This window comes from Betta splendens, chromosome 10, assembly GCF_900634795.4.
Source record: "Betta splendens chromosome 10, fBetSpl5.4, whole genome shotgun sequence".
In the NCBI taxonomy this organism is placed as follows: Eukaryota; Metazoa; Chordata; class Actinopteri; order Anabantiformes; family Osphronemidae; genus Betta; species Betta splendens.
The window spans coordinates 9703622-9723976 of record NC_040890.2 but is presented as its reverse complement, the minus strand read 5'-3'; the positions used below and the strand labels follow the sequence as shown (position 1 = coordinate 9723976).

General features: G+C 45.9%; 4 protein-coding genes across 4 annotated transcripts; all 4 read right to left on the bottom strand.

Moving 5' to 3' along the window:
* Nucleotides 1-356: 356 nt before the first annotated feature.
* Nucleotides 357-2448, bottom strand: si:ch211-153b23.5 (uncharacterized protein LOC321177 homolog). The gene is made up of 5 exons (XM_029166121.3): nt 2398-2448; nt 1612-1724; nt 1326-1497; nt 840-1041; nt 357-757 (listed from the first exon to the last, which is right to left on the bottom strand). The coding sequence occupies exons 2-5, from the start codon at nt 1717-1719 to the stop codon at nt 565-567; spliced, it is 675 nt and encodes a 224-aa protein (XP_029021954.1). The 5' UTR covers nt 1720-1724; nt 2398-2448; the 3' UTR covers nt 357-564.
* Nucleotides 2449-6683: 4235 nt separating this feature from the next.
* On the bottom strand, nt 6684-10974 carry si:ch211-153b23.4 (uncharacterized protein LOC335392 homolog). Its single transcript, XM_029166106.3, has 9 exons — nt 10820-10974; nt 10380-10493; nt 8617-10293; nt 8435-8534; nt 8209-8357; nt 8013-8125; nt 7840-7929; nt 7625-7747; nt 6684-7549 (listed from the first exon to the last, which is right to left on the bottom strand). Exons 1-9 carry the CDS (start codon nt 10872-10874, stop codon nt 7406-7408), a joined length of 2565 nt encoding a protein of 854 aa, XP_029021939.1. The 5' UTR covers nt 10875-10974; the 3' UTR covers nt 6684-7405.
* Nucleotides 10975-11283: 309 nt separating this feature from the next.
* Nucleotides 11284-13056, bottom strand: zgc:174917 (uncharacterized protein LOC565650 homolog). Its single transcript, XM_029166118.2, has 7 exons — nt 12973-13056; nt 12733-12880; nt 12399-12657; nt 12236-12327; nt 11968-12107; nt 11757-11861; nt 11284-11663 (listed from the first exon to the last, which is right to left on the bottom strand). The coding sequence occupies exons 2-7, from the start codon at nt 12860-12862 to the stop codon at nt 11577-11579; spliced, it is 813 nt and encodes a 270-aa protein (XP_029021951.1). The 5' UTR covers nt 12863-12880; nt 12973-13056; the 3' UTR covers nt 11284-11576.
* A 919-nt stretch (nt 13057-13975) lies between these two features.
* Nucleotides 13976-19302, bottom strand: si:ch211-153b23.7 (uncharacterized). The gene is made up of 7 exons (XM_029166112.3): nt 19047-19302; nt 16260-16410; nt 15751-15894; nt 15519-15647; nt 15198-15437; nt 14807-14932; nt 13976-14712 (listed from the first exon to the last, which is right to left on the bottom strand). The coding sequence occupies exons 1-7, from the start codon at nt 19190-19192 to the stop codon at nt 14485-14487; spliced, it is 1164 nt and encodes a 387-aa protein (XP_029021945.1). The 5' UTR covers nt 19193-19302; the 3' UTR covers nt 13976-14484.
* Nucleotides 19303-20355: the final 1053 nt, after the last annotated feature.

Sequence of the window (20355 nt, the reverse complement as noted above, 5' to 3'; positions counted from 1 at the left end):
ATTTTAAACTACAAACCATCTATTCCTAATTATTAGAAACCAGTAAGGCCAGTATGAAATTACTAGTTTTCCAATAGATTTTTTTAGATCCTAGTTTCTTTAACCAGGTTAAAGCAATAATAAAACAACAATAATTTCCCGCAAACCAACAGTCTCATAGCTTCAATGCCTTAAGGTCAGATTTTTTTTATGACTTTATGGTAGAGCTCCCTGTGGAACAGCCTTGTGTTGCGTCCATTCCTTTATTGTTGACATTAATGCAACATAGTGTATGTCAAATCACAAGATGTTCTGAAAATGGTCCGAGGACCAAATGGACCAAACCTCAGTGGGTCACAGGTGACATCATTAAACTCACATATAGTCGGAGGGTTCTGTTTGGTGTTCAATCCTTTTTATTTCATTTTTGTTTTTACTTCTTTTGATAAACATAAATAATACACAAAAGTCCTGGATTTTCTTTGCATGGTTTGTACTTTAACTGGTAACAGGTTTATTATAACTAACAGCACACTGGTCATAGTTAGTCATAGTTTCTAGGACAAATGAGCAGACACTGCCTTTTTAAGCTAGTTTCAGTGTCTCTTGCACCATTGCACCTATTCCATCAAAGACTTTATGAATGGGAGCGTTGCACATGAAGGCGGAGGTGGTGACCAGCTTGTTCTTCACATCAACATGGGCTTCTTCCACGTCCTTGTTCACATGTTTGCAGCCCATGTCCTTCAGCACGCCGGCGGTCTGAGCGAACGGCCACCTGAGGAAGAGCACAACAGGAAGAGGACGTTCAGAGCTTCGCAGGGTCCGGACAGGCGGCCGACGGCAACTGCTTCACTCACGCTTCGCACTGTTGGTCCTGTCCCACCGTGAGCTCGCAGCCGGGCAGGACCCTGGCGGCGAGGACGGGGGCGATGCAGCACATTCCCAGCGGCTTCCCGGCTCCGTGGAACGCCCTGATGATCCTCTCTAGGTCGGCCTGAACCGTGCAGTCCTTGTTCTTTACGGCCCAGTCGCTCAGATTCTTGGCCACGCCAAAGCCACCTGAGTGGACACACACAGACGCACACAGACGCACACAGACGCACACAGACACACACACACACACACACACACACGCACGCACACACACGCACACACACACACGCACACACACACACGCACGCACACACACACACACACACACACACACACACACACACACACACACACACACACACACATGCACACACACACACACGCACGCACGCACACACGCACGCACGTGTGTTACGTCATGTAGTACGTCACAAATGTGACAACCAGGTTCGTTTGTGAGTTGTTCTCACCTGGGATGACAGCGGCATCAAACGCTGACACGTCGAGCTTGGCTAAATCAGTCACGTCGCCCCTGGCGATCCGGGCGCTTTCCTGCAGGGTGTTTCTTCTCTCATCTGTTGGTTTTCCTTCGCAGTGATTGACGACATGCATTTGATCTTCATTTGGAGCAAACATCTGTACCTGAAATAAAAGTAGTGGCTAAAACACTCTATTTCTCCACTGTGTGTGTGTGTGTGAAGGTTGTGGGATCTTTATGACCAACTGGTCCAGTCACGTCACCATTAGTAAACTAACCTTGGCTCCAGCACGACTCAGGTGGACGAGGACGGCGGAGGCCTCGTGGACCTCTGTGCCGTCGTAGACGCCACAGCCCGACAAAATAACTGCAACACGCTTTGCCATGACTCCTACAGAACAAAAAAAAAAGTCACACTGAAACAGACAGTCAATGTATTTTCATCTCATACTAGATGTGTTTGCAAGTTCCGCAAAACTGTTGTACTTTAATCATTTCTCTAGCATTACTGAAGAATGCTTCTCAAATGGCTGAGCACAGCTCCTCAGACACTAGTTTCACCTCCACATGAATTATTTACTGAGCCAGGTGAATGAGGAAGCTCAGGACCCCGTCTGCTGCCTGGTTAAACCAGCAACCACAGCCTACAGGAACACTTACATAGCACTTTCAATACATAGTATAAAAAGTCATTATTTTTCTAATTGAAATTTTGAAATGCATAATTTCATACAAACATTAACATATAATATAAACACTAACAGTGCATTTTTGGCCTGTGATAATAATGATAACATCGATCCATCCATCCATCCATTTTCTTAACCGCTTACTCCCTAATGCGGGGTCACGGGGGTGCTGGAGCCTATCCCAGCTGGCTACGGGCGAGAGGCAGGGTACACCCTGGACGGGTCGCCAGTAATAATGATAACATTTTATATCTATTATATACCTCTGAGTGTGAAACGTTAAGACTCATTTTAAAATTACTTTACAGTAAAATATAAGAAAGCAGTGGCTCATTAATAAATACATAGTAGTGTTAGTGAAGGAAATGATCTCACCCAGTATTCTGCTGTTGACTCGTGTGAGTGTGTGTGTGTGATCACGCTGCTCAGTGTGCGTGAACACGCACAGGTGTGAACTCTTTATAGTGCTGCCTGCCTCAGGCTCCTCCCTACGCTGACATCATGCACAGCAGGAAACGGACTCATGTTCATGTCTGGGAACAGACTCGTCATCATTGTGTGGCAGTTTTCAGTCAAGGCAAAACTAAATACTTGTTTTTAATTTATTTTCTAACATCTAAATTTCCGTCAATATGTTTTTTTATGTAATTTCCAGGATAGTTAGCCTTTACCATCATTGAACTGATAGGAATTCAAGCAGCCGTCTGTCAGGTAGTTGTTGCTGTTGTGTGGACGCTGCAACGCTCCACCAGCTTAAAGGACGGCAGCGATGGCGGTGGGAGGATCTGCTGCCACGGCTGAACATCTGGCATAAGTGGTATAAGATGACAGTGGCGTATATTATTTCTTTGATACATGAACGTTATGAAGACAAAGTAATACTGTATCTATTGTATTGTATTGACCAGTGACACTTACATTTGCTGTCTGACACCAAATATCCTAAATATAATAAAAATTATAATAGGGTATTAATTAAAACGTAATATTTTTCTTCCAGCAGATCAGCTGTTCACATTTCTACAGTATAAGAGCATATCACATTGGTCTTGTGGCCGCGTTGAGGCCGACATGTCAAACACACCACCCCTTCACGTTCATCTACGCGGTGAGGGTTCACTTTGGGTTTGCTTGTCTGCTGTCCACTCATCCTCCAACAGTTGTGTCCTCTGTTGCCATGGACGCACTAGCTGCCACCTTTTGTGGCTTCACTGCTCTGCTGGAACTTGCAGAGGCTCCAGTGCTCTGCTGTTTTCTTCCACTCTTTGCTTTTCTTTGTCCTGGCGGTGTTCACTTGTCAGAAGAAGTTGCTGGAGGGGTTTTACCAGTTGCTCTTTGCGGTCCCCTCGTGCCATCGCAGCCCGAGGAGTGGCTCCTTGGAAGAAGCCTTGAGACTTGTTTCTGCTGGCATTTCATTTCAGCATTCAACATCTGCCAGCGGTATCGTAAATGTGCAAATGCAGAGGAGTTGGGACACGCCTGCGACAGCAGCCGCAGTGGGTGACGGAATCCTCTGTCTGTGCTGGTTCTGCCACAGCAGACTGGTGGTGACGTATAATAGAATACCTTCATTGTCTCGCAATGGAGAAATTACTATACTAAAAAACAGTATCGCTCCTGATGTACAGTCATTGGCTTGTTCAAACTTCAAAGTTGAAGGAGATAAAGGAAATGAATTAAGAATGAAAACATTTTTCACAAGTCAAATGTTTTTTTATTTAATGTTATTGTTTTCCTTTTTATTTTGACTGATCCTCTCCAACCAGTCAAAGCAGCTGATTCAACCCTGAGCCTGGTTATGGTTCAGGTTTCTTCTGTTGACAGGTTTTTCTTTCTCTTCACTTTTGCCTGGTGTTGCACAAGGTTGTATTTTTTTTCTATCTAACACTATAGAACTTCCTTTGTCAACCCAGCAGGCATTTTTAAGTTGAATCATGGTCGTTAACGTCAGGATCATGGTTCAGTGACCACTTGATTAGTTTTTCATTTTGAAAGTTGAATCAATGTTGAAGGGGCAACGTTATTTTATTTTTATTATAGTTTATTGTCATTGTAACATTACCATTCGTTTTCCAACCGCCAAGATGTTTTTGTTAAAAATCAATGTTATTTATTTATTCTTTCAACCATATTTCAACATTGATTTATTGGTATTTCGTTTTTCACACACTGTTTCACCATTACATTAATGTCACAATGTTACCTGTCATTATTTCAACCACATTTTAACATGGAAGGTCAGTTGTTTTCCTGCTGGATAGTGCCCTACAATGAGCTCTTCATGTATTACATACTGTAAAATGTTCTGCTCTGAACAACAACAATAAACCTATTGTAACAAAAGAATGTTTTCACGTGACTCATCTTTAACATACAGTAACATCACCAGCATGAACGAGAATCTTCACTGACTTTCTAGTTATGTGGGTTCGTTTCCCTTTCTCTGCCGTTCTCATACTGTAGTTATGTGAATATCATCATCATACAGCACTGCACATTATGTAACAACCAAACCCCAGTTACTGAAACTCACCTGAGGTTCATGGTGAAATATGCCTGTCTAGTTTACGGTTTCGACACCATCTAAACAGACAATGACGCACTTTGCACAATATAAACTCCTTCCATCCAGAAAAACAGAGGGTAAAAAGGATACATAAAGAAATCTTCACCAAATTATTACATGTAAACATACAGTCCATCCACAAATTGACAAAATATTATTTATATAATAAATTTCACTGTCGGATAATGCTGTAATTATATTTTGGACATCAACTGAACCATTCTTTGATGTAGTCAATATTCCTCTGATCACCGTCATCATATTGTTCATCCCCCCTCTGTTCTCTTTTTACTGGTTATTCAGGTCAGTGAAGAATGAAAACCACCCTGTTTATAGCATGATCTCATCGTTTTCATCGTTCTGGTTTCATACAATGATTTAGTTTTTAGAGATAAAGATGCTCTTTTCTCTGCTCCATGGACTTGGGTGCTACATGGCACCCTGCCTCTCCTCGTCCTTCTGTGTTAGCACTGAGTGACTGGTCTGGACCTCCTGCTGGCTCTGTGTCAGCATTCTCTAATAAGGCCTGCACCATCACATGTTCCACGATCCACTGGATCATTCTTACATGTGGTTTAGGGGCCTTATTTATGAATACAGGGATGGAAAGTCGTTTTATATTAGTATACATGACATTGATATCAAGTCCTCAGCTTTGCTGTGGCCTCTTATTGTTCTGTTCTCTCTCCCCTCCAACCAGTCAAGGCAGCTGGTTCAGCCCTGAGCCTGGTTAAGGTGCAGGTTTTCTTCTGGTAAATAATTTCTTCCTCTTCCCTGTTGCCTTCTGTTGCTTAATGTTTTATTGTGTTTTTTTCTATCTAACACTATGGAACTTTCTTTGTAAACCCAGCACGAGTTTTACAGTAGAATCATAGTTGAATCAACATCATGATCATGGTTAAATGACCACTGGATTAGTTTTTCATTTTGAAAATTGAATCAATGTTGACGGGGCAACATTATTTCATTTTTATTATAGTTTATTGTCATTGAAACAATAAAATACATTTTCCAACCGCCAAAATGTTTTGGTTAAAGTTTTGTAATTTCAACAAATTTTATGTTAGTGTTGATTCATAGTATAAATCTGTTTACAAGAATAATCATTAAACGTAGTTTCAATGTTATTTAGTAATTATTTCAACCATATTTTATTTTATTTATTGGTTTTTCAATTATTATTTTTCAATTCAGTTATTATTTATTTAGTTTTTCACAAGCAAACTGTTTCACCATTACATTAATGTCACAATGTTACCTGTCATTATTTCAACCACATTTTAACATGGAAGGTCAGTTGTTTTCCTGCTGGTTAGTGCCCTACAATGAGCTCTTCATGTATTACATACTGTAAAATGTTCTGCTCTGAACAACAAAAATAAACCTATTGTAACAAAAGAATGTTTTCATGTGACTCATCTTTAACATAACATCGCCAGCATGAATGAGAATCTTCACTGACTTTCTAGTTATGTGGGTTCGTTTCCCTTTCTCTGTCGTTCTCATACTGTAGTTATGTGAATATCATCATCATATAGCACTGCACATTATGTAACAACCAAACCCCAAGTACTGAAACTCACCTGAGGTTCATGGTGAAATCTGCCAGTTGAGTTTGCAGTTTCGACAGTGACACCATCTAAACAGACAATGACACATTCTTTGCACAATATACAGTCCTTCCATCCAGAAAAACAGAGAGTAAAAAGGATACAAAAAGCAAAACCACCTAAGCTAAAACACAAACATATTGCGGCGTCTGAAATTTGTGTCATCACGTCTTCCTAAACCTTGTTTTTGTCCAATTCACACAAATCAACTTTTAGGCAACCTGGATAACAAAGAATCTTCACCAAATTATTACATTAAACATACTATAAAGTCCATCTCTATAATATTATTTATATAACAACTTTCACTGTCAAATAATGCTGTAATTATATTTTGGAGATTAAATGAGCCATCCTGTGATGGAGTCAATATTTCTATGATCACCGTCATCATATTATCCATCCACCCTCATGCTCTCTTTTTACTGTTTTTTCAGGTCTGTAAAGAATGGAAACCACGCAGCAGAATAAACATGAGCCCCACAAACCAGTATGATTTTTATTATTTCACAATTGACTTCTTTAGGTGTTGGTTTTGGGTGCTCCAGACAGCCTTGATATCTGATACACAAGCACCTACGCAAACAAATGATGATCATGTATTCTACTGACTTACTTTACTTTGTGTGTGTGTGTGTGTGGGGGGGGGGGGGGGGGGGGGGGGGGGGGGGGGGGGTAGTGTGTAATAATTTTCATCTTTATTATTTGAAATTTAGAGAGTGAGATAAAGTAAGAATAATAAACAAATAAGAGAAAACCCCCCCTCACACACTTTGATAGAAGATACAGACCGTTTCAGGAGGCAGATTATTGCACAGCAGCAACTTTTTGTATGCCATTGTTCTGTACATAAAACTACTTTTCAGTGTTCATCCAACATCAGTTAATTAGACAATGTAGCACAACAGTAGAAAATATTTACAGTATAGATTTCTGCACTACTACAGTAGTTTAGTTACATTCAAATATATGCAAATATATATTAAAAGAAAATTAAATAGTCATGTGCAGTTTGGTGATGTACCTTAGATAAACCAGTGCATTGATTTGTGTCATAAAATAATACAAGTAACACAATGTATTAAAACCATTTACTCTTGGATAGTAACCTGACAATATATATTAAAAAACATATACATATGTATGTTTGACTTGATGTTATACATTACTTAGCAACTATAAAACCACTGCCTTGTTACTATTAGTGCTAAGATCCTTCAAGTGAATCTGTAGCTGGTGTTGAGCTTCCAGTTGCTCCCTCTGACTCTGTATCTGGTGAATCCAACTCAAAGGCTTGATTTGTTTGCCCCTGCCTGTGTCTTCTCTGAACATCCTCAAAGATCTGAAGAACCTTCAAACCAAGATAGGGGAGTTTGTGTTAGCTTTCAGGTAAGAGAAATTTAACACAGACAGATACTTCACTTACCTTTGATTTAGGAATGAGACCCACTCTGAAGAAACCAATATGACCTGTGTCGATCTTGGTGCAGTCGACCACAGTAGATGCTATATTCTCTGGGGAAGGACCGTCACATAAAACAGCATCCACCTTATGGTGACGCACAGGTACATAGCATTGTTAACTACCAAAACGTCAACACAAGTGTATCTTACAAGCTAAAGGTGCAGCGCATCAAGTACCTTGTCTCCCAGCTTTGCATAGACTTGGTTGTGGTGGGTTGTGTCTGCCTCTCCTGTAGGGTTGGCCGAGGTCACTGCAATGGGCCCCACCTGCAAGAACAACAAGCAGATCTTTATTAGGAAGGTTTTCTGAAGACTTTCACTCATATAGTGTTTATTTTGAGTGTCCCTACCAGACTTATGAGGTGTGTGGCTACGGAGCAGTCTGGGTTTCTGATGGCAATGCTTTGTGGAGTCCCAATATGTTTGGCGGCGTCTCCTAAACCGAACGTGTCCATCCAGGGGCCTGTGTGATAAAACCAGAACGAGAGCTGGAGCTCAACACGCAGACAACACGACGTCCACACCCACAAACCCACTCACACCCACCTCTGGGTATGACCATGCTAATGGAGGACGGCCACGCAGCTTCCATGAAGTCCAGCAGCAGAGGGCTCAGCAGGTGTCGCACCGGCTCCAGCTGCTTGATGGAGGAGATCCACAGGGACATGGGTCGGTCTTCTGCCTGCTTCTTCGCTCTAACAACAAGCACAAACATTGAAGCGACTGAAGCGGCTTTATTAGAGCGGCTTCAGGCAAACGGACGAGAACTCACTTGTAAGCTTTGACCACAGCGTCCGGCCTGTTGCAAGCCGCCACCAGGACGTAGACGGTGTCAGTCGGCATTCCACACGTGCCACCGTTTTTCATGATTTCTGCAGAAGAGAGAAGAACTGTCACCTAATTCCCACGCACCCCTTACCTCCTTAATGAGCATTACTGAGTTCCATACGTCACCTGCGATCTGCTGGACTGATGTGGCCTTGCGAGCTGGAACGTGTGGGCACGAACGCGCCCCAAGCCCCGCCCCACTCCACCTGACTAGAGGCCTCCCTAGAGGGATCTGGGGCGATTGAAAGGTGCCGTTGAAAATATGCGCCAGGAAACAGTAAAAACTGACGAGGCCAAAGATGATGGAGACGCCAATGTCGTAGCCGTAAGGCAGGCTGCCCAACGCATCCAGCAGGAAGCTGATGAGGATGAGCTGGAAGGTGAGCGCGCAGGCAAACCACGCCACGTTCAGGAACAGCGCCGCGGCCGTCACCAGCAGGTTGAACGCCATGAAGCCGACGATGCCGACGGCCACGTTGAAGCCTCTCGTCCGGCCGTACAGGCCCCCGTAGCGGGTGAGGCCCCACACCGTCCACATCATGCCGTACAGGACGAAGGCCGTGCTCTCCAGGGTCTTCCCCCGGGCGAAGGCCACCGCGCCGCAGAGCAGCTGCAGAGCCCCGCCGGCCACCACCGCCCAGGGCAGAACCAGCACAGACAGAGGGGCGGCGCCGCCCGCCGTGGCCGTGATGGCGAAGGCGGCGAGCACGCTGCAGGCGTGGCCCAGCACCTCCGCATCGGCGTATTTAGAGTAGCCCAGGTGAGGCGTGTGCCGCTGGGCATCTTGAGCTCTGAGCGTAAGACTTTGCATTCTGCCCACTAACGCCTTAAAATGACGCCGTCCTGTGGGGATCTTGGCAGCGGAAGCCATATTGAATGCGGTAATGAACATCATGCTAGCAGAGGCTATGAATATAGCCGCCTGCACCCCCTGAGTGCCTCCTTGGAAGAAGCCCTGAGGCTGGGCTGCGATGGCAATGCAGTAGGCCACGTAGAACAGCTGGTAGAGCCCCTCCAGCAGGTCCTTCTGGCAACTGAACAGAGCCAGGACGAAGAAAAGCACGGAGAAGACGGCGGGGAAGGGGACGGGAGAGAGCGGCAGCACGGAGTAGAGCGACAGCAGCGCGCCGTAGCCCTCTGCGAATTTCAGGAGAGCAGCGAAGGCGTAAAAGGTGGCGGCCAGCGCGTCCATGGCTCGGTAGCAGAGGACACACGTGCCGAGCTGGAAGACCCCAGCCGTCCACAGCCAGGGGACGTGACCCACGGAGAGCTGAGGCACCACGCCCAACAGGGGACAGGCCAACACAGAGGCGGAGAGCAGGTTCATCACTAGACCCACTGCCACAGTGTCACTGCAGCCGAGGGTCACCTCTGGTTTCGCTGCAGCGCTCCTCCTCAGACCCGTTCCCGGAGGCTCCACTCTACCACGAGTGATGGTGGACAGGAGGCGCCCACAGCCAAAGTAGACCCCCACCACGCAGACCAGGAGGTAGTTGGCAGCGGCGGCAGACTGGCCGAAGCCTGCCGCCGACAGGCCGGCGATCTGATGGGCGCACGCTAAGCTGATGCCGATCGCCATGAGAGCCAGGACGACTTTCTTCACCAGCACGGCGACAACTCCTAACACGAGCAGGGCCAACGCAAACGCTGCGAAACCCGGGACCAGAGAGGACCTTAGGTCGGTGGGCTGCAGCACCCCCTGCCCCACCAGCACGTAGACCAGGCCTGAACCACACCACAGGGCGGAGACGGTCAGACACAGGGCGGACAGCAGCTGGGCATGAGACAGACTGCGTCGGACGCCTGGAAGCGGGAAAAGAGACAGAGGGCGATCGGTACACAAATAAACAGCACGCAGGGAAAGTCACGTCAATGACATCACAACCCACCTGCGTAGCATAAGAGGGCTGCGATGATCAGGAGCAGGATCCCCAGAGCAGTGTGGTCGATGAAGGATCTTTGTGGGGAGCTGCCATAGCTGTTGACCAGGAGCAGGAGGGAACCTGTGGGTTAACACAAGCACCTTTACCTGCGGCCCCCTGCTGGTAGCTACAAGACACAACAGCAACCACGGGACTGAGCTCCTAATCATATTAATAAGAAGAATGAATTCAATTGTACAACACTGTTAGTTTATTAAAACTGAGTCTATCTGTAGAAGAAATTAGCTGTTTTGTGATAGTATTTAAAAAAAATCTGTTTAACATGACGCCGGTCCGACATGCAACAGTTTTGAGCTGATTAGATTTTAAGGAACTAATGTGTAACAACGTAACGTGTGAGAGACGCGCTAACGAACGTAACTAACGTAAAGAGAACACACACGTACCGCCAGAGACGCCCAGGATGCCCACGGAAACGTGCAGAGAGCGCGGCTGCGCCATCGCAGAAGTGCGGACCTCTGACTGCTCACGGAGAATTTATTGTTGTGACGCGTGACGTCATCGTGCACGTGACACCTGAGCGGAGGCCTGAAAGCACACACACACACGCCCACAACCCCCCCCCCCCACACACACCTTTCACTAAGGAAGCTATGCGAGAACTTTCGGCAGGAAGTTATTAGAAATATGAATAGGTGTCATTACGTTTGATAGATAGATAGATAGATAGATAGATAGATAGATAGATAGATAGATAGATAGATAGATAGATAGATAGATAGATAGATGAGTGAGATAGTGAGTAGGTGAGTGAGTGAGTGAGTGAGTGAGTGAGTGAGTGAGTTATTTTATTAATTGTAATCTAATCTAACCTTGGTTCTTCCTCGCCACTTTGATCTGATTCATTTCAACAAACAAATTTGGACGTTTTTGCAAACACAACTTTATAACAATAAATTGCATTGACAGAGCTTTTATTGATTTCATAAATGTCAGAAAATAAATACTGAGAAAGTCAAGTCAAGTGACAGAACAGAAGCTCCTAAATGCCCTAACTGACAACAAACAAAAAACAGACATTTATAAACAGCAGAGAGATTTTAGGTCTCTATAGTTTAGTGCTTACGCCACAGAAATCTGGAGTTTTGTTTTCAGTGTTATTTATCAGAAACTGATTTTTAGGTAAAGAACAAAAGCAAGTCCTCATTGACTTTGTTTAGAGAAATTGTTGAAGTTGTCGGTTCCACTGACCAACATGGTGGCATGAAATTTCCTGGGACGGTCAGGATCCTGACAAGAAAAAGAATAGAATTATTCTAAATTAGAGTACGAATCAAATCCCTCAACCAGTAGGGAGCATAGGAACACTGCGTTCATGTTCACCTCTGTGGGAAAGGCGCAGGTGGGAACATATCGGACGACGAACCCGCAGCGTCTCCTTTGTGACATGTTGGCATCACTGGCGTGAACAAGGAGTCCATCATGAATCTGTTAAGACAAACGAAACCTAGTGACAAATCTTAACCTCAACTTTATATTAAAGGCACTCGGTTTCACTCATATTCCACTGACTCTGGCCGTGTGATGAACTCACAGACATCTGTCCTGCTAACAGGGGGCAAACCACGGCTTCTTCCACCCGCACCAGCTCCTCCGGGATCTCCTGGTTCACCGACAGCATGTTTCCGGGGCGGGAGGCCTGGCGATGAGGCAGCACGCCGGAGCAGTGGCTCCCTACAGCAAACGAAGCGGGAAGAGCTCAGCTCCGTGGAGCTCAGCGGGCGTCTGCAGTGAGAGCTGTGAAAGGGCCCAGGCAGGACAGCGGAGACAGATGTAGAGCTGTACGAGGAGCATGCTTGTACCTGGGATGACCTGAAGGGCCCCGTTCTCCTTCACGGAGTCATCTAAAGCAAGCCACACAGACAGAACCGGGCCGCCAGCGACGCCCCAGTACCTGCAGCGCAGCAGAAACAAACGCGTTGAAGGCGCCACAGTCTCCCCTTCCTCTCCGTGTGCACGACCCACCTCAGGTCCTGATGCCAGGCCACGTACGGAAGTCCGTCCTCTCCGCTCCCTTCACCCAGTTTGGACTCTCCTCCGCTTGTCTGCACGTGCGCTGGTTGGAGCGCCGGGTATTTACAGATGAAGCGCGAGTCCAGCAGGATGACGTCAGGGCCCAGGACGGCCGTGACCGCCCGTAGAACACGCGGGTGATTGGCCAGGCCCATCACCCACGGATACTGAAGGTGCACATTGTGGAGGCCGTACTGGGTGTATTCTTCACCTGGAGACGCAGACAGCTCACAGCTATTGCTTTCCCGACTCCCTCTGGGCTCCGCATGGTTCCAGGGGTACTCACCACGTTCCTTCTCCAGCTCAGCGAAGGCCTGTCTGGCCTCCCTCAGCTCTGCCTCGCTCAGCACGGGCAGCGCTGAGGCAAAGCCCTGCTCCCGGTACCGCTGCTGCACTGTAGCTGTGGCTGCGGTCATCGTTGCCAGACTGGATTTCTGACACCAGCGTGTCAGGATGAGATAAAGATGAGTTAATGTGTATTAATGCTTAGCTTAGTATTATTCAGTATAAAGAAGAATCTACTCACCCGTCGGCTGCTCTGCGTTTCTCTCTGCCTCTCGGAGACCAGATACTGCCTAAGCCTTCTGTGGCAAAGAAGAAGTAGTGCTGAGCACCACTGGGAAAGTCCTCTTTTGTCAGTATGGTGACACGTGATCTTCGATAAAAAAGAACAAATCAAACGAGACCCATGACATCAGGATTTGTAATTTGCCCTGGTTTTCTGTGAGTTCAAGGTGCGATTGAACGACCAGCAGGACATGTGAACCTTCATTGTCAGAGACTTTGTGCTGGTGTTTAAACACGAGGGCTTTTTTTGGTACCTGACACATTTTTTATCAGTAATTCATTATCTATCAAGAGGAACACTTTTTGTAAGAACAAAGGCTTCATGTTCAGTGTACATTTAGCTGTGTGAAGAATGAAAAAGAGAATATTGCTGTATTTTAATTTCTGCTACGAGCTACAATAATATTTTGGTGAAGCGTTTTGTTTGTTGATTGTGATTTTCTAAACTTATCCTTATTATTTATTATGTTGTGTGTTTTTCATTATATATTTAGTTTTGTCCACAATTATTTCAAATCATAATTAAAATTCTTTTTAGAAAGAATTAGTAACATTTCATCAATATAAATAAACTATTCATTTATTTATTTACAGGAACTTTATGTGGATGCTGAGAACATTTAGTGGAAAACCCCAATAAAACTGTGAATCAGTTTGACTCGAGACTGAAGCGTCACCAGTTTCACTTCATCCCTTCACCCTGTTTTAGGGACAAGGAATAAGTATCAGTAATCACACCAACTTTCTTCTGCAAAGTAAATTACCTCCACATAAATCCCCTTTGAAGAGAAACACTGACGTAACAGTTTGTTGGGGTGTCGAGAGTTCCTATGATCGATGTGGTGCCATTACAGTAAAACGTTTTCTTTCTTTAAACGTTTTAATATGAGAAATTGAGAAGATTATTTTTTACCAGTTTTAGAACCTGGTATCAGCAGAAACATGATGAAACAGGCAACAAACCAAGTGCATCTTTTATTTTATTATTCTTTTCAATGCTTGAAAAATAAGCAAATAGATTAATTCATATAGAATTAATATTAGAAAGATATATATGTTAAATATAAAAAAGTTAATAAATGATTGCGTAACATTACATATTAAAATTACTACTCCAGCAATTTCTATTAAGTTTAGGTATAAAAATACATCATGGATCATTATGAGCCAGATTGGTTCATGCTGGGTCACATTCTTACATTTTTTTTCATGTTACTGTTTCTTTTAAACACACACACACACACACACACACACACACACACACACACACACACACACACACACACACACACACACACACACACACACATATATATGGGAAATATATAATGCTGTGCTGTCACTGGCACATGGAATAAGAAAGCATTCGCAATGTCACAACATGTTTTTTGAAATCATTTCACATTGTTCTTTTTTTGCGGCTTCACGTCTCACACAGACTCAGGATATCTTCCATCCGAGCCTCATTCGTTCATTCAGACTCCTTGTCTCTATTTGGATGCTTGGGGCACAGTGGGTGGTGCTGATTTCGTTTCTCCCCGCTTTGTGTCCTCTTGTCTCCCCCTAGCGGCCGCTCGTCGTTATTGCAGCGGTGAACCAGCACCGGGTCCTTTTTCGGAGGGGTCTTCTTTAGCAGCAGGCGCTGCAGCATCTGTTTATCGGACCGCTCCCGTCGGAAGTCATCTTCATAAATCTTGAGCTTTAGCGACGTCAGAACAAACAAAACACCATTAGTATCATCGTCTGTGTCCACACAGTGTTTCGTCACAGCTGTACGTTGTGAACCACGGTACCTGCTCTTGCAGCAGTGCCACCTGTTGGCGCATCTCCTCCCTCTTCCTCCTCAGCCTCCGGTTCTCCTGCAGTGTGTGTTTGTGGTCATTATGTTCCGTCTGGTATTCTGCTTCATAAATCTGAGTCTGTTGACACAAGACATCAATATGGCAGTGGTCCAATATCAAAGTCATATCTTGTGACCTGCAGATTTTTTTCTTTTATTGAGCTGGGAGCAAATTTCAAATGTTCCCATATCCACCACTTGATGGCGCAGTTCCCCTGTCTAACGCAAGTCACTTCAGCATTAAGCAAATCTTTCCCTGGCAACAGTGAGTTGACATCAGTTCAGCTTTCATCACATCAGAAATGGGAACATTTCTTGATGCTGTGCAGACGGGGGCAGCCTACCTGACACCGCAGAGCCTCCAGCTGCTCTTTTAGAGCCTGCATGTCCTGCTGGGACTCTCCCAGCGCTCCCAGTGGCGCGCTATTGCTCTTCCTCGGCCGCCCCGCCTCCAGGCGGGAGGACGCGGGCAGGAAGGAGGGCGAGGAGAGGCGTTCAGAGCTGCTCTTGGGTGCCAGGTCGGGAACGGCCGGCTTATTGGCAGCGAACGCGAGAGGGTCACGCACCGCAGCACCGAAGTTGCCCTGCAGTGAAAATAAAAGCCATGAGCGACACTGTATGGGATGACAGGACGTATAGGATAATAGGCTGATGGTGTTTGAAACCTGTTTGGCAGGTGTGCACTCTCTCTCCGGGTGGTGCATCCTGTTCTCGAGCACGGCGACGTACTCCCGCAGCTCTTGGTTCTTCTTCAGCTCCTGCATCAGGGCCTGCTCGTAGTACCCCTTCGCGCTCTGCGGCCGCAACGCGAGGCGGTAAGCATCGTATCACATCACCGCGGGTGAACCACAAGCGCTGCAGCAGCGGCGCCGTCCCGAGGCCCGCGCGCATGTTTACCTCCTGGTGCTCCACTTTGAGCAGCAGCCTGCTGTTGAGCTGCTTGATGGCCGTGTTCTCCAGCTCCAGGGCCTCCAGCCGGTGCTGCAGGCCCACGGTGGCACTGCGGTACACCTGGTCCCAGTCCTCGTTCAGCTTCATCAGCTGGAACACATCACCGTCACCATCACATCGCGCTCACCGCCACCGACAGCACTGCTCTAGCACGCACAGCGGCGAGTTGAAACACTTTGTACTTTGTGCTCTCGTTTAATACGTGACAGCTGGCATCGGCCGAGAGAATAATCCCCCCCCCCCCCTTCGTTTTTATAAAAGCTGCATCTAATTAAAATCAGAAAGCAAAGGTTGTATAATCGTGAAACGACAAAAACAAAAAAAATGTTGCATTAATGATGATTCTTCACAGCTGAGCAGCAGTTTGCTCACACCGCCCACGGTCGTCCGGGAGAACGGAATGTAATTGCCAGCATCAGACGTGGACCTGGAGAGAGTTTCACGCGGCGTCGTACCTCTTTGTTGACTCGGCGGAGCTCGGTGTTCCGATTTAGCAGCAGCAGTTTCTCCTGGTCAGTGGAGGTGACCGTCATGCTCTCTGTGATCAGAGTGACCTGCTCCTCTGTGGACAGCAGCCGGTCACCCACAGGGCCCCCATCCTCTGTCCTGCACACACACACACACACACACACGCACGCACGCACGCACACACACACACACACGCACACACACACACACGCACACACACCACACACACACACACACGCCACCACGCACCACACCCACCACACACACACACACACACACACACACACACACACACACACACACGCACACACACGCACACACACACACACACACACACAGTAAGGTAACATCACACAGAGGCCGTGTGCCATAAATAAAGACATGATGAAGAACATTAGCAGAGGATTTCCATTAATAAGCACACACGTATACGGTCAAAAGAACATCAGGGTACTTTTGAACACCCACTCGCTCAGAGTGCACTTACAGAGAATCGAGTCGGAGCTTTTATGCACACCCACGCACACACATGCAAGCACGGTCACATTATGCACTCAAGACACTCAGGCACACACTCGCACACAGAGCGCTGCGTTTCTCTGCATCTGGTCAATCGGCATCAGAATCACCCGCGTATCAAAAACACCTTGGAACAGGGTCGGTGGTGATCGCTGGAAAGGAGGCGACTTCTAACGAACCTCCAGAAGAGAAATAAAATGTTTGCACAGTTTAATTAGTCAGGCTGGGGGGGGGGGGGTCCAGACCCCCAAGAGGAAGGACACACAGCAGCAATGGCCCCATGACTTAACCTCAGAGAGCTCAATCTGCCACCACATCGCAACCCAACTGAAGCTAATGTCACCCACTCACTCATATTTATTCTATATTTTATATCCTGCTCTGTAAAAACTGGTGTTGTACTATTTTAGAAACTGTTGTTCGGTCAAGGCAGCACAAATACGCCACATGATATGTTTGTGTATGTGCCAGTGGGTCAGTGTCGCCAACAGCCAGAAAAGGGTAAAGGAGCTAAACTCTGTCAAAAGGTAATAAAAATGAAACTAACACTACAAGCTGCACTTTTACCAGGGTTTAGTGGTGGGACTGTTTTTATTTGGCCGTGGTGATTTTCCAGTGTTTCCACTGGTTGCCTGGCAACCTGCCTATAACTGTCACAAACATACAGGAAACAGGTTGTGCCCAGAAGCAAAAAATAGATAGGAGAGATGTCGTGTTGGCTTTTAAAGAGTTAATAAGTACAGAACCAAAAGTCACAGCAACGTTGGAATTACAAAATTCTAAATTTAGAAAAAGTAGAAAACATTAAGCTCTACACAAAACAGGAACTTCAGTAACAACTGAATTACAAATAATGAACGACTAAGAAAATAAAGTCACTGCGACGCAAGAGAGGAAGCGAACCGACAGTTTTGGAAAATACTAGAAAACAAAATCACTTCAGGGCAGGAGCTAACGAGCTGTCAAAACAGCGACCAACAAACCCACAAACTGTGGGTAACAAGACGAGCAGGAGGAAGAGGAGCAAACAGGTGAAGGACCCCGACGCAGCAGCAACTAAGAGAGTGACGAGGGCCAGAATAGATACAGACACAAACACAGACTCAATGAAACGAGACGCACCTGAAACCAAAAGAACCACGAGACATCAGCACACAAAAAATCCACAATAAACCCACGCCAACGCCAACGGGCCGGAGGGGAACTGTAACAGTAACATCCCCGTAAAATCCCAACGTACTTAATGTATGAAAGAAACATACAGTATATGAGATCATACAGAATATGAGCTTCTCTTACTGTATCTCAATTCTCGCCGCATGTATTTATATAACGCATATCACAGCCTGTATGAAACCTCTGTGTCCTAATTAGATAATCAAAAACTGTGATGGCGTAAGAGTGAAGTTTAACCAGAGGCTAGATGTTAATTTCCCTCCTCACACTGAGCCATCTGTGATCCCACCGGGTTCAACAGGCCAGGAAAGGTCTTTAGTGAAACCTGTCTCTGGCTGCTAATGAGGGAATCATCCGCAGCGATCAGCGGGAGGATGAAGGCATGCGCTCAAACCCAACCCGCTTACACCGGCCAGTACCGGAACCTGTGTTGGCCAGGCAGCCGTTCTGGTACCTCACCCAGAACCGCTCTGACAGCCCACTGGAAGCCGCGACCCAGTTTAACACTGCCAAGGAGATATGTTAATTCACCGTCGCGGGCTGTGATAAAGAGCACGAGTAACTCTTACACATATCACTCATCAGATACAGCAGGTGTCACAGTGTGTCTGGCCGCACACTCAGACTGTCCTACGGATGGGTTTCACCGCCCGCACGCCTCAAGGTGGGCTATTCATACGCGTAGGTCGCAGCATTTATGAGTGTCACCAGATGTCACAGCATCACTGTAAGTCCCTTGTATTTAAGAGAAGTGACATTATGACCCAGAGCCTCGCAGTCATCTGAAATGTCAGAATTGTGAAACAAAGCGTCTGTGTTTTTAGTACATGACATCATGGGAAACTCCAGCGTTGCCCTTTATTCCTCTTCTTACCCAGATCAGCTTTTTCACCAGGCAGCTCTGACAACATGATTTATATTGTGTTTCAGAGGCTACAGATAACGATCTAACTTTGTTTGGTTTAGTCACAGTTAGTGTCAAACTCTGATTGACCTAAACTGACACTACATGAACCAGTATGAGGTTCTTTAACCATTCTGACCGTTCACTCTAAGAAGAATTAACGCGGTGGACATACCACAGCTCTTCAGTTGACTTGTGCTCCTCATGGCTCTGAGGGAGGCTGCTGTCGCTCTTGGGCAAGGCATCTGTCTGCGCTCCCGCCGTCGCCGATGAGGACAGTAACGATGAGGAGGAGGACAACGACAGCACGTCTCCATCCATGGCTGACCCGACACAGTTAGAGCTGAACGCACAGGGTGAAGGTCCTCCTCATTGAGCCTCCGCTCAGCATGCGGCGGAGAGTAAATACTGTCGCCAGTATTGATACGTAGCAAAAGAGGAAGTAGCCGACCACACAATGCACAGTTTAGAAAATAGGAAGTGACACGGCCAGACTGTGTGAGCTTTATGTTAAAAAGGGCCCGTCCCACTGTTTGTTGAGGTGGATTGTATCGTTCACATGTTTAATTCTACGTAGAAAAGTCCTCAGGGTCGGTATGAATGGTGTGTGTGTGTGTGTGTGTGTGTGTGTGTGTGTGTGTGTGTGTGTGTGTGTGTGTGTGTGTGTGTGCGCGCGCTATGAGACACTGTTTTCCAGGCTGTTGTCTAATGTTCTCAAGCGAGTACTTCTTGAAAGAACAAAGGGGTGTGGATCAGAATAGATATGCATAATTTGTGCATGATTGTATATTGTAGTACATGTAACTGATAATAACAGAACCGCATACATTTATTCATGACAAATGATGAGGGTCAGGCAAATTGTATTCACTAGTCTGCTGCAACAGGTTAATTAGTAAATCAGACGTTTCATCCAAGGAACAATCAAGTAAATGAAAGGATTTTAGTTAATTATCCTTTTAGTCAGACTAAGCTGTCGGTATTAACGCTAAGAGAATTAATTTGCCTCCCTCGTTTGCCTACCATCTCAACCGACCCATTTAAGGGCACCTGAGGTGAAGAAGGCGAGAGAAATAGAGGCAAAAATAAAGAAGGGGCAGTACAGCCCAGATGAAGACAAAGACTCTGGTGTCGCAGACAGAAAACAGGAACTTAGGGCAATGGAGTTCAAAGTTCAGTGTCTGGACCTGTCACATTTCCATTCGGTAATGAAAGAAAGTTGTTCACATGTAGAACCAACTTTTTGCTTATGTACACACTCATCAGCTACAGAGCAGCATTATGAGGTTCTTACCCCCTGGAGTGACCCAGCATTGAAACGGCTTTCTGTGTCTGTAAAACATCAGTCCTGAGCTGTGCTTAAGATTTCAAATGCAGCCACAGACTTCTGTAAACCCTGCTACTACGTCCCAAGAGTAAAGGTTGGTTACGCATTGAAACTGTAAATGTAGCTGCCTTCCAAGCCCTCGTGTCTCTACGTCAGG

Bases quoted from the DNA above. Each gene is read 5' to 3' on its own strand.
- si:ch211-153b23.4 (XM_029166106.3), bottom strand. From the start codon at position 10,874: ATGGCGCAGCCGCGCTCTCTGCACGTTTCCGTGGGCATCCTGGGCGTC. The intron at 10,494-10,819 runs GTACGTGTGTGT...GTTAACCCACAG, and splicing joins CATCCTGGGCGTCTCTGGCG to GTTCCCTCCTGCTCCTGGTC. The intron at 7,930-8,012 runs GTAGGGACACTC...TTGTTCTTGCAG, and splicing joins CCACACACCTCATAAGTCTG to GTGGGGCCCATTGCAGTGAC.
- si:ch211-153b23.7 (XM_029166112.3), bottom strand. From the start codon at position 19,192: ATGGATGGAGACGTGCTGTCGTTGTCCTCCTCCTCATCGTTACTGTCC. The intron at 16,411-19,046 runs GTATGTCCACCG...GTGTGTGTGCAG, and splicing joins AAGTCAACTGAAGAGCTGTG to GACAGAGGATGGGGGCCCTG. The intron at 15,648-15,750 runs GTAAACATGCGC...TTGCGGCCGCAG, and splicing joins TCAAAGTGGAGCACCAGGAG to AGCGCGAAGGGGTACTACGA.
- zgc:174917 (XM_029166118.2), bottom strand. From the start codon at position 12,862: ATGACCGCAGCCACAGCTACAGTGCAGCAGCGGTACCGGGAGCAGGGC. The intron at 12,658-12,732 runs GTGAGTACCCCT...CTGCGTCTCCAG, and splicing joins TGAGCTGGAGAAGGAACGTG to GTGAAGAATACACCCAGTAC. The intron at 12,108-12,235 runs GTACAAGCATGC...CGTTTGCTGTAG, and splicing joins GGCCCTTCAGGTCATCCCAG to GGAGCCACTGCTCCGGCGTG.
- si:ch211-153b23.5 (XM_029166121.3), bottom strand. From the start codon at position 1,719: ATGGCAAAGCGTGTTGCAGTTATTTTGTCGGGCTGTGGCGTCTACGAC. The intron at 1,042-1,325 runs GTGAGAACAACT...GTGTCCACTCAG, and splicing joins TGATGCCGCTGTCATCCCAG to GTGGCTTTGGCGTGGCCAAG. The intron at 758-839 runs GTGAGTGAAGCA...GCTCTTCCTCAG, and splicing joins CAGGACCAACAGTGCGAAGC to GTGGCCGTTCGCTCAGACCG.